Source organism: Aethalodelphis obliquidens, unplaced genomic scaffold (genome assembly GCF_003676395.1).
Source record: "Aethalodelphis obliquidens isolate GAN/ISIS:26980383/991018 unplaced genomic scaffold, ASM367639v1 scaffold5, whole genome shotgun sequence".
Classification (NCBI taxonomy): Eukaryota; Metazoa; Chordata; class Mammalia; order Artiodactyla; family Delphinidae; genus Aethalodelphis; species Aethalodelphis obliquidens.
The window spans coordinates 24,286,461-24,298,889 of record NW_020837949.1 but is presented as its reverse complement, the minus strand read 5'-3'; the positions used below and the strand labels follow the sequence as shown (position 1 = coordinate 24,298,889).

The 12,429-nt window shown below is 40.6% G+C and overlaps 1 protein-coding gene across 2 annotated transcripts in view; it reads right to left on the bottom strand.

Annotated features, from left to right (window-relative positions):
- Positions 1-11,221: 11,221 nt before the first annotated feature.
- ZNF800 (zinc finger protein 800) overlaps positions 11,222-12,429 on the bottom strand; it is a 49,689-nt gene continuing 48,481 nt past the window's right edge. Inside the window, exon 6 of one of the 2 annotated variants that reach the window (XM_027102049.1) lies at positions 11,222-11,521. In XM_027102049.1, the coding sequence (XP_026957850.1) occupies positions 11,335-11,521 (187 nt within the window). In that variant the 3' untranslated portion in view covers positions 11,222-11,334. The remainder of the gene's footprint in view (positions 11,522-12,429) is intronic. The other variant, XR_003431894.1, reaches the window with a different exon arrangement.

The following is a 12,429-nucleotide window of genomic DNA, read 5'->3' as shown; positions in this document are numbered from 1 at the left end:
CCTCTGACTCTCCTGTCTCCTCTTTTACTTATAAGGACCCCCTCTGATTACATTAGGCCCACCTGGGAAATGCAAGCTAATCTCTCCATGTTAAGATCCTTAACTTAATCACTTCCCTTTCGCACAGTCCTTCTTGCCATGTAAAGCAATTATATACATAAGTTCTGGGGATTAGGCATGAATGTCTTACAGGGGGCTGGGGATGGAGGGCTCATAATTCTGTCGGCCCCACCTGGGGAACACCTGCGGGCTAGCAGCTGTGAGGTGAGCCAGAAGAAGCAGCCCCACTGGGCAGTCTGTGCTCCAAGACCAAGTCAGAGCAAAGGATTCCTAGTGTTTTCCGTTGACCAAATGATGTGGGCAACGCAAGTGAGAGAGAAAGGATATTCAGGCAGCCTAAGGGGTGACAGGCCTCAGAAGAAAGAAGCCAAACGTCAACATCTCTCAGGCATGAGGGAAGGAGCAAACAGTGAGCTAGATCAGTGCTCAATGAGCGAGGTCAGGACTGGTGCTGGTGCACACACTGTGACCAATCTACAATGTTGAAAAAGGACAGAAATTGAGAATAAGCCTTAGGAAAATTTTAGAGCAGTTTGACAGAGTAATTTTCTGTTGTAGAATGTGATTATTTAAAATGCAGGTTTATTTTTTGAATGTCTTTTCTTTCCATTTCATTTTATTAGCAATTCTTTTTTTTTTTTTTTGCGGTACTCTCACTGTTGTGGCCGCTCCCATTGCGGAGCACAGGCTCCAGACGTGCAGGCTCCACGGCATGTGGGATCTTCCCGGACCGGGGCACGAGCCCGTGTCCCCTGCATCGGCAGGCGGACTCTCAACCACTGCACTACCAGGAAAGTCCCACTACTGATGATTTTTCAAGAAGCCCTGAGCTAGAGGAAAGTGCATAACTTACAGAAGGGAATTCCAGGTGAGAGGTCCCCTGGAAATCTCCAAGGAGCTAGAATCAGCTGTAAACACTTGCCAGGCACTCCAGCGAGTTCCACACCACCTCACAACACTATCAGCTCACTAAGAACTGTCCCGGCCCCATTCCCTTTCTCCACCCTATGTTCCAACCCCAAGGTTGGACAAGCTAGGAGAGGGGTGGGACCACTACCAGGAAAGGGGAAAGAAGCTTGCCACACCGTAGTCCTCTTAAGTCAAGCTTGGAGTTTTGATTATTACAAGGGACTAGACATTTTAATTACTGAACTGAGAATGTGCTCTGTGGTTTAAAATGAATAAAGGACATTTTTCATTGTATAACAGTGACCAGAAAATTCATGAGATCGGCCCGTTTTCATCCAGGGTCAGGGCCAGAACAAGCCCCGCAGACCATTTTAAAGGAAGAGTTTAAAGACAAGAAGTCACTTTATGGTTTCATCCCTCAAGTCATGATTGTTCAGTCTAATAATTATGTAACTCTTAGAGATAGGGCAAGTCTCAATATAGAGCCACTCATGCCATGGTGTAAGGCAGGGTTTCTCAACCCTGGCAATATTGCCTATTGAGCTGGATAATTTTTTGTTTTAGGAGCGGGAAGGGGAACTGTCCTGTGCATTACAGGATGTTTAGCAGCATCTATACCTTATCTCTAACCCTTAGCACTCCCACCCCAAGTTGTGAAAACCAAAAATGTCTCCAGACAGCCAAATGTCTGCTGAGAGGGCAAAATTGCCCCCAGTTGAAAACCACTGATGTTAAGAGGAGCAATGAGATTCTGTTTCCTTTTCCCACCCAGTAAATACCTCCCTACCAAGATCCAAAGCATCTAAATTCCATCATTCCACCTTCATTGCCCATTCCAGGCATTTTTTTAAAAATTTTATTGGAGTATAGTTGATTTACAATGTTGTGTTACCTTCAGGTGTACAGCAAAGTGATTCAGTTATATTTATATATTCATTTTTCATTCTTTTTCAGACTTTTTTTTTTTTTTGCCACACTGAGCAGCTTTCAGGAATCTCAGTTCCCCGACCAGATACTGAACCCAGCCTTGGCAGGGAAAATGCCGGATCCTAACCACTAGACAACCGCCAGGGAACTCCCAGACGTATAATTTTAAATTCAAAGTCCTCTGAGAAAGGACATCTAGCTGTTATCAGTCATTGATGCATTACCGTAATTGGGTCATCAGACTCCTTTCTTTCACAGATTGGCCCATTTTTAATATACTGGTTGTCTGAAGCCAAGGTGAGAGTAAGGCACAAAGATCTGGGAAAACCAGTTTGTTCCTTCCATTTCCAAAACATCCTCTGATCTTCTCCCTACCCCCACTACCAATTCTCTCTTTCAGGAACTCCGCTTCTCACCTGTATTATGGCAATAAATTTTTACCATGTCCTCCTGCACCAGTTTCATGTCCCTCAAACTCATCTTCTGCATTGTCCTTGGAATGATCTTTCTAATCATGCCATGTCCTAACTCATAAGTCTTTAAAGACTTGCTATCATCCAAAGGAAAACATCCAAGCTCTTAACAAGGCATGCACCCTACTTCCATCCATGTGAATGATTTCTAACCCCCATGTCTTTACCCTTGCCGTTCCCTTTCTCTTTCTCTTTCTTTCACATTTCTTTGTTTACTGGAAAACTCCCACTCAAACCTGCAGTTTCAACTCAAGCACTCAAGTCCTTGAAAAATCCTTCTCTGATCCACTCAGCAATAATTAAGTTGCTCCTTTTCCCAGGATCCCAGATAACAGTGAGCATATCTTTAGTGTAGCACTTACCTCTTTGTGTTTAATTATCGTTTTACTAGACTTTTTTCTCCTCTAGACCATGAGTTCGTTGAAGGTAGAAACCATGGTCTGTTGTTTTCCTGAAATTCACAGCATGGTTTACAGAGCCCTGTGTGATCAGGCCTCTGTATTCCTCTCCTGTCTTATCTGGCCACACTGTGCATCTTGGTTTCAACTCCCACACCACACAGACATTTATTCAGTTCCAATTCATCATGTGCTCGCCCACTTCCAACCTCCCCATACAGTCTTCCCTCCTGCTTGCAATGCCCTTTTTTACCCCCTTGAACGCTGTCCCTGAAAACTCTGCTCTTTGTCTGTCCCTCAGCTAAATGTTACTTCTTCCAAAAACTTAATCTGAACTTCCAGACCAAGGGAGGTCCCTCTGTTTTACTCTTCCAAGACATTCTGTGCTTCTTCCTGCACCATTTTGCACTTATTGCAATCGTGTGACTCATACCACCTCACTCAGGTATAAGAGATGTGCTATTATTTAATTTTCTAAGTAAAATTAAATCTGATTCTGAACTTCCCACTCACCAGTGTGTGGGGAGGAAATATCAAAGTCAGTCATGTTTTTGTAAGACTGTTCAGAGTACAGAATTCTGAAGGCCTCTGGAATGCCTAGGACTTGGAGTAAGGGCCTCTAGTCTTTAATCCACTGTGACCCACGATCACTGCTAAGATACTCATCATCCAGTTTGTGGTTCATTCAAATACAGAAGGCCCTGGTGCTTCACGCCAAGCTTCTGGGCTCCGTGAGGCCCTAGAGTTCTTCCTATCTATCTATCTACCTATCTCATGACATCCAGGGCTCTATCACCCAAGTGGCCCCCTACAGCCACCTTCCTCCGAGGCCCCAAGACTTTCCAATGTGCCACTGCCCCCAGGACTGTAACTTTTGCTTCTAGCCCTCTGAGCACCAATCTCACCCCTAATATTCACAGGGACCAGAACAAGAGAAAAGTAGAGGCTTATGTATCATACATCCAAATATTTTCAAAGTTACAAACCAAGCCAACAAACTATTCAATGAGTTCTATTGTTCTATGATAACATATATACCTTCATAATTTCCTGGAAGGCCACATTCAAGTTAAGAATCCTTGGATTCCTCAGTGTCCCATACTGGAACATGGTGGCCTAATCATAATTGGTCCTTATCCCATACCCCCAGCTGCATCCCACACTGTGAGGGGCCTCACATGCAACTATGTGGACTCCCCAGCCTGCAGAACCAAGCTGTATCACACCCCTGCAAATAGCCATCCTTTGGCCACCCTTCAGGACTAAGGTACTCAACTGGCAGGATAGGATGGACCAGAAGATGCTCTAGAAGGTGAGGCTGTTTGGATTGAGAATGCTGGAGCCCAGGCACCCAGAATGCAGTCTAAAGAAGAGTGCTCAGGGTCTAGGTGGGCATATTCCCTCAGATCCACAGACTCTTCAAGAGTGACCGAAAGAGAGCCAGAGCAGGGCTCTGCAAAGCGTGGGGCCCAAGCAAGGGCCTCTCTTACCTGGGTCTGAGGGCAATCCTGAGATCAGATCCTTAGGCCTTGCTGGGACTAACTTGTCAGCACACAAGACGAGACACCAGAAAATAAACTTATTCAATATGCTAAATCAGTATTAGTTCAACTAATACTGATGTGTGGAAACCAAGAGGAAGGGCCACCAAGCTGTTGCTAAGCTAAGAAACAAAATCAGTGTTTCGTGAAATTTCATTAAAAAAATTACCAGTTTTACCAGGAAAAAGTACAGTATTCTGTAATGAAATGTTTGAAATACATATTTTAAAGCAAATTTTTTCTTTAATGCAGAACTTCTCAGAGCCTTTAATGTAAGAATGTGGCCTGTGAATCTTCAAGTAGGCAAATAAAGTAGGTGACATTTTCCAAACTTGTATGGGTGTGTGTATGCCTAGGTATGTGTGTGCTCAAGCACACACCTGTACACACATGCATAATATATCTCTTGGCATTCTGAAAATGCTATGAATCAAATAAAACAAAATCACTATAACAGCCAGAGTTCTTGAGTGCAAGTGACAGAAATAAAATAATTAAATGGAAGATTATCAGGGAAGTCTTCAAGAACCAGGCTTGGAAAGCAAGTAGTCTGGGCAGTAGAAACCACAGCAGGAAGAACCCAATCCTTATGCTACTAATACTGAAATAAATTAATTCCCAACCATCACTACTTCCTTATGTCATAGGGAAATGCTAACAAATAATAAGTAAAAAAGCAAAACCAAGATGCAAAAGAACATGAGTCCCTCTCCACCAAAAAAAAAAAAAAGAAAGAAAGAAAGAAAAAAGAGATGTACAGAAAGTCCTAGAAGGAAATACAACAAAACGTTAACAGTGCTTTTTTTACTGCTTGATAGCTTATAGGTAATTTTAATTTTATTTAGGTACATGAATTACATTTGTAAGTATAAAAATAAATATTTTTAAAATGAATCTTTCCAAATATAAAAGAAAACTTGTCCCAAGGCCAAAATTTTCAAACTCCCTGTTCACAATTTTCAAATCCTTCTGGATTTCATAAACTTTGATAATGAGTTTTTCTAATTATTAGATGATCATTTAAGTTCCATATTACCTGAGGATTTTTGAAGCAGTAAACAGTATTAAAGCTCTTTTTACGCCTTTTACATGAGTAACTAGGATATTATATAGAAATCACAATTCCAGTAAATTATTGACACTAATGGTATACCAAATCCCTGTTGTCAGTAACTAGTATAGTCACCACTAGTCAACACTATTGATAGGATCTCATAATGAGGAACTCTAGGTAATGCTTGCATATAACTTGGGATAATTCAACTTCACACATAATTTCACTTTTTCCAATCAAAATTACCTCTTTATTAAAATAGCAACATAAATATTAATAAATTTATTCTTTATTAAAAAGAAATAAGAATTAACAAGGAAAAAAACCTCACAACACTACCCTAAATAACACCAGTCAAAATGAAATAAAAACAGCAATTATAATCCATTATTTTAAAAATAGCAACAATTAAGAGACTACATACAAAAACTTTGGAGATGCAGTCAAAATTGTGCTCAGAGGTAAATGTAGAGCCTTATGTGTCCTATTATTAAATAAGAAAGAAGTAAAAATCAATGAACTAAATCATTAATTACAAAGAAATATTCAGAAAACACAAAACAAACTTAAGAAAATAAAGAAGGAATTTTAAATGATTAAAAGTTATATTAATGATGTACAAAACAGAAAAAATAGTTAAATGCTGGTTCCTTTAGACTACAAGTCTAATAAAAGAAAGAAAAATGCAACTAAAAATATTAGAAGTGAGAAAAGAGCTATAACTATTAATATAGAGAAAAATATTTCCAATTATAAGATTATATGTTGAGGACTGCTAACAAATTTTTTTTTTTTTTTTTTTTTTGGTGGTACGTGGGCCTCTCACTGTTGTGGCCTCTCCTGCCGCAGAGCACAGGCTCCATACGCGCAGGCCCAGTGGCCATGGCTCATGGGCCCAGCCGCTCCGCGGCATGTGGGATCTTCCTGGACTGGGGCACGAACCCGTGTCCCCTGCATCTGCAGGCGGACTCTCAACCCCTGTGCCACTAGGGAAGCCCCAAATTTTTAAATTCTATGAAAATGCATGATTTTCTTTAAAACTGTTATTTTTTTAAATTGATACTCAAGAAATAGTAGTTAACCTGTCTAAGCCAAAACCATAGAAGAAAATTTAAATTTTTTCAGATAATTATCTTCCACTCACTTACCCTGAAAAAAGCTTGGGGCCTAAACTGTGCTATGGGTGAGTTCCTCCAAACCTTCAAAGAACAGGCAATTTCTACACTCTATACTAATCTAGGGTACAGAACAACATTTTTTTGAAGCTGTTTAAGATAGAATTTAAAAATGTAAAACTATAGTCCAATCTTATTCATGAATATAAATGCAATTATCCTAAATAAAATGTAAGGAACTGAATTCAACATGATTGTACTAAAAGAGGAAAAAGAAAACAAAAAAACCCATGATGAAATAGGATACATCTCATGCAGAAAATAATCCAATATTGAGATATCTAGTAATATAATTTATTATAAAAATAGCCCACATAATCTTCTCTAGTGCCCAGAATATGTTTAACATAATTCAATAACAACTTTTAATAAAATGCTTAGTGTACTTGAACAAGGAGACCACTTCTTTAGCCTGATAAAGAACTCTATTTCAATCAAACAGCTAATATTAAAAGCTGGTGAAATATTACTGGTATTCCTAAAAAGTCAGGAATAAGAACAAAATTAATACCATCATATATTAAACATATGAGGTATTAATATTGTAAAGGAAGAGAGAAAATTACTATTAATTATACTTCAAATGATTGTCTACTTAGAAGAGAATCACCTAGAAAAATTAATGAAAGAGTTCAGAAAAGTTACCAATTACAGAAATCAATAGCTTGACCCAACAAGGAGCAACCAGTTATAAAACATAATGTGAAAATGATCCCAACAAAGATATAAAATATCTAATAATATAATTAACAAGAAATATGCAGGACCTACAAAATTACTGAAAAATATATAGGAAGCCTTCAATAACCTTGACATGCGACAAGTTCCTGAATGGGAAAATTATTATTACAAAGATGGCAATTTTCCCCCAATTAATCTATAATGTTAAAGCAATTCTAAACAAAATGCCAATTTCTTTTGGAAACTGGCCAAACTATAACTAAAGTTTACCTGGGAGAATAAATGCACAAATATAGCTGAAAACATTTTGAAAAAGAAGAGTAATGTTTACCCCATAAAAAAGTTAATCACACAATAAAGCAAATTACAAAATGACAATAATTAAAACAACATGGTTCAGGAATAGAGGATACCAAAACAAAACAAATAAACAAATAACTAATAAATCCAGAAACCACTCCAAGTACATGTAAGAATTTAATTTTGATAAATGTGGAATTTTTAAAACAGTGGAAGAGGGCTTTTTCAATAAGTGATGATGCAGCAACTAAATAAATATTTAGAGCCTTAATCACATCTATATCAAAAATAAATTCCATTTGGAGTAAAGATTTAAATCTAAAAAAATTAAAATAAAAAAATAGACAACTATTTATATAACATTGAGCTGGAAGAAGAGTTTTTCAAACATATCACCAAAAGTAGAAATCATGAAAGAAAAGATAGATTCACCTAAATAAAAAATGTAATATTTCTATATATCAAAGACATCATGAATTAAATTGGCACATATATGACAAGGGGCAAAATATCTGCAGCAAATGGAATAAACAAATTATTAGTGGTTAGTGGTTTTAATGTATAAAGAGTTCTTACAAATCAATAAAAAGTGAACTCCCAACAGAAAAATGAGCAAATGTGTTCATTTGTTCCTTTAACAGATATTTATTGTTCAACTAGTATGTGTTAGGTATTGTGCTAGGGGCTAGGAATACAATGTAGAAGAACCTAGACATCCAGACACAGTCTCTTTCATTCTTTCCAATATGGGAAACACAGACATAAAAAGTAAATAAACAAATAAATAATGTTACAAATTGAGATAAGGAATTCAAAGAAACAAAAAAGTGAGATAGCAAATAGGAGAGAGGTGAGGACTATTTGCAAACAATGCTCTGGGCAGGCCTTTTTTAAGATGTTGTATTTAAGAAGTTATCTAAAGGGTTGTGGTTGGGGAGAGGATAGCCAAGGAGAGCAGCTTAAGCAAAGATAACAGCATTTACTAAGCCCCTGAAGTGCAGAAAAGATCTTGGCATGTTGGAGGAACCAGTGTGGCTACATCATGGTGAGCAATAAAGAGAGGAACATAGGTTTGGAGAGATAGGTAGGGATCAGATTGTGCAGAACTCTGTGAGTCACGGTAAAGGGTTTAGATTTTATCTTACAATTTACTCAATTCAATTTAGGAGTAAGGTCACTGTTGCAACTCTATGAAGAATGTATTGAAGTGGGTCATGGGTCAAGAGTGGAAGCAGAGAAAACAGGTAGGCTGGCTGTCATAATAAACAGGTGAGAAAAAATAGTGATTAGAAGTAAGTGTTGGCATTGAAGATGGAAAGAAGCAGACAGATTAAAGATTTATTTGGGGGACAAAATGGATATATTATGCCAGTCTATCTGATGTAGGGGAGAGACGAAAAGAATCTAGGATGATGCGTAGGTTTCTGGCTTGAGCAATTGGTTGTATGGTGGTACTCTTTACTGTAATAGGGAAGATGTGGTAAACAGGTTTGGGGTGAGAATGAGGAATTCGATTTTGGCCATGTTAAGTTTGAAAGATCGGAGTCATTCAAAGGAAGATACCAAGCAAGCAATTAGATATGTGAGTCTAAAACTTAGAGGAAAGGTCAAAGTGGGAAACATAAATTTGTAACTCATTAGCATAAAGCCAGTATCTAAATCCATGGAAATGGAAAAGATCCTCCTGGGAAAGCACATAGAAAAAAAGAGGAACCCAGTGGAGGTGAAAAACCTCAACTTTTCAAAGTTAGGTGGGAGATAGAGCATAACATTAGGAGTGAACAGTGAAGCAGGAAGAAAACCTGGACAGAATAGTGTCTTGGATATGAAGAGATAATCTTTAAAGAATCAGGAAGTGGTCAAGATGAGGACAGGAAAGTATCCTTTTGGACAGGGTAATATGGAAGTGCCTGGTGACTTTGAAATGGGCACTTTCAGTAGTGGTCGTGGGGAAGTCACATTGTGAATTGAAAAGTGAATAGAAGATTAGAAAATGAAGACAGTCTATAAGGATAACTCCATAAAGAAGTCTGGTTATGAAGGACAGCTGAGAAATGGCTAATAGATGGGAAAGATGTGCACAAGGAAGCTTTGGTTAAGATGGAGAACACTGGAGCATGTTTGCAGGCTGATGAGAATGATCCATTCAAGACACAGATTAATAATGCAGAAGAAAAGGGAAAAGCTAAGGAGAAAAGTCCATGAAAAGGCAGGAAGGGTTGGGATCCAGAGCACAAGAGGAGGGGCTGGACTTTGCAACTTCCTCCATAGTCACAAAAAGGAAGTTGGTGGTTGCCAAGCTAGCTGGGTTGGGGGTGGAGGGGTCTTGTGCTAGGAAGATGAAGTTTGTATGTAACATCTTCTATTTTCCAAGGGAAATTTAAAGTAAACAGGGAGGAGGGGATCCGAAAATTTGAGGAGAGTTGAAAAGGTATAAACAGTCATTTTAGAAGTGGGAAACTAAGACTACAGTAGGAACAATAGCACCAATTTGAGGTTTGAGATAATTGATTTAAAGTAAAACTAGTTGACTGTGTTGTGTGATTTTTCTTAAAGAAAATGTCCAATTGTCCCAGTCAGGCCAGTGGAAGGAGATGGTAAGGTTCATCTGGAGTGGGGATTTTACCAGGAAAGTAAACTGGAAGAAAATGAGGCTCAAGACTACCGAGGGCACTGTATTTCAAGGATGATGATAACAGTGATGGATCATGGGATCTAGGCTAGACAAGAAAGGAAGTGAATCCAAAACATAGGCTGATAAATACTGGAAAAAATGAGGTTAATGAATTAGCTGTCAGTGAACAAGGGATCCAGGAGGATAGGAAGATGGTAATCAGAGTGGAATGTCTGATAATGTGTTAGCTCAGGTCCTCCTAGAAGCAGACACCAAGGCAGGGTTCAACTTAGAAGAGTTTTATTGAGGGAACATCTGTGAAGGACAAAGGAAAGGAATCAGGAGCAGGGCGGGGTCTTCATATCATAATTCAAGTCTGGCACCTAGGAAAGGAGAGGGAGATTGGGCAAGAAGAGCCTTAGACTGCATGCAGCAGGGTTCTAAGAAAGTTTCAGCCAGGCTGCTGAGGAGTCCCCATGCCCAAGCTGCTCGTGAGAGGAGTCCCGACGTCTCACTAATACCCCGACTGTGCTCAGTCATGGACTAAGGGTAGCCCAGGAGACGCACCAGCCTCAGCGCAAACCCAGTTGAGGATGCCCTGGGATGGCAGTCTAGAACGTGGGAGCAAGGGCTGATTCCGAAGGGAAGAAATGGTCATTGGGGATGAAGCTACAAGGAGTGGACTGGAGGTTGGAGTTCAAGTTTAACCACAGTTATGCGTCACACGACTCCAGACAGTGCGGGTCACCAGCTTGCCGATGATGGGATTTGAGATGAAGACTCATGTGGGAGCTAGTCTTTTAAGAACTAATAATGAAAGAAGCTGACTAGGAACTTGACAAATTACGAGGAGGAGGGAAAGAGGATGGTATTGTCCAGTGGCAAGATTCTCAGAGAAGCCGGGATTGTGGCAGACGGGATGAGGAAGTGCTGCTCAGCAAGTAGCAGCGACTAGCAGGGAGGCCTTCCTCCCCACCCGCCGGCCCTAAGGCACACGGTCCGCCTGCGGGGCTGCGTGGGACAGAGTTCGGTAAAGCGCGGGGGGACGGCAGGTCTGCGATGGCTGAGGACCCCAGGGAGATCGCCGACGCCCGAGTGGACTTCGAGAGCTCCGGCGGGTGCGGCGGGAAGGAGAGGCGCGACGGGCGAGGCTTGGGCTGTGCCGGGCGCGGCAGCGTCCGCCGGCGGCCGGGCGGCGGCGCTCACGGGGGCGCGGGCTTCCCCAGGCCGCGGGCGGCGTGCTGGCGCTCCCGGGCGGCGCCGCCGCGGAGCTTGGCGCGGCAGCTGGCGGCGGCCTGGCGCGTGGTGACGGCACCCGCGGGAGGGCAGCGGCTCCCCGGGGCGGCCGGGCGCAGGGCGGCGGCACTGCGGGGCGACGGCTTCCCGAGGCTTCGGCCCGCACGGGCGGCAGCGGTCCCCAGGGAGAGAGACAAAGACACGCCGGTTAGAAACGGGCCGAACGCGCCGGCGACTCCCAGCTAATCAAGGAGCCGCCAACCCAAACTCGGCGCGATGCCATTTCCGCCCAACAGGTTGTCTGTCACGTAAACACAGGAGATAAACCTGTGTTGATCAGAGGAAAACAGCATCCGATTGAAGTGTCATCATACACGTTTTTAGCAATTTAGGGAAATGTACCAAAACCCTTAAATTTTTTAATACTCTTTGACCCAGAAATTCTAATTTTAGAGTTTTCCCTTAAGGAGTAATTATGAACACATGCAAAAATTTCATATGGGGTATTCAGTGCAGTATCTGTAACAGCAAAAAACAACAGGCAAAGAAAATGGAAAAAAAAAATTTAAGGAGAAACCGGGAATATCCTATATCCCAAAATACAATTATAGTCTTTCTCTTATAGTTGATACTAACCTGCTATTAAAACAATGCTGGGATATAACTATTCATATGGAAAGGCATACTAAATAGAATGAAAAAAATTAGGTTCCTCCCCATTTGTAGTGGTGGGATGTGTGTATACTTTATGTGCCTCCATGTGTATACACACACAACACACCACACATGTATAAAACAATGGAGAGAAACACTCCAAAATGTTAAGTGATTATCTTCAGGTGAGGAGGCTGCAGGTAATCTTTATTTATATATTTCCCAAATTGTATACAATAAGCATATCTTTATAATAAAAAAATCAAGTAACTTAATAAAAGGCATTTTAGTTCATTCTTATGTACCCATTCTAACTTTCTACCAATTCAAAATTATATTTTATATTGTGTAGCAAAGTGGTGGACATCAAAAGATTTTAAGAATGAATGAATGGTCCACAGAAGTAG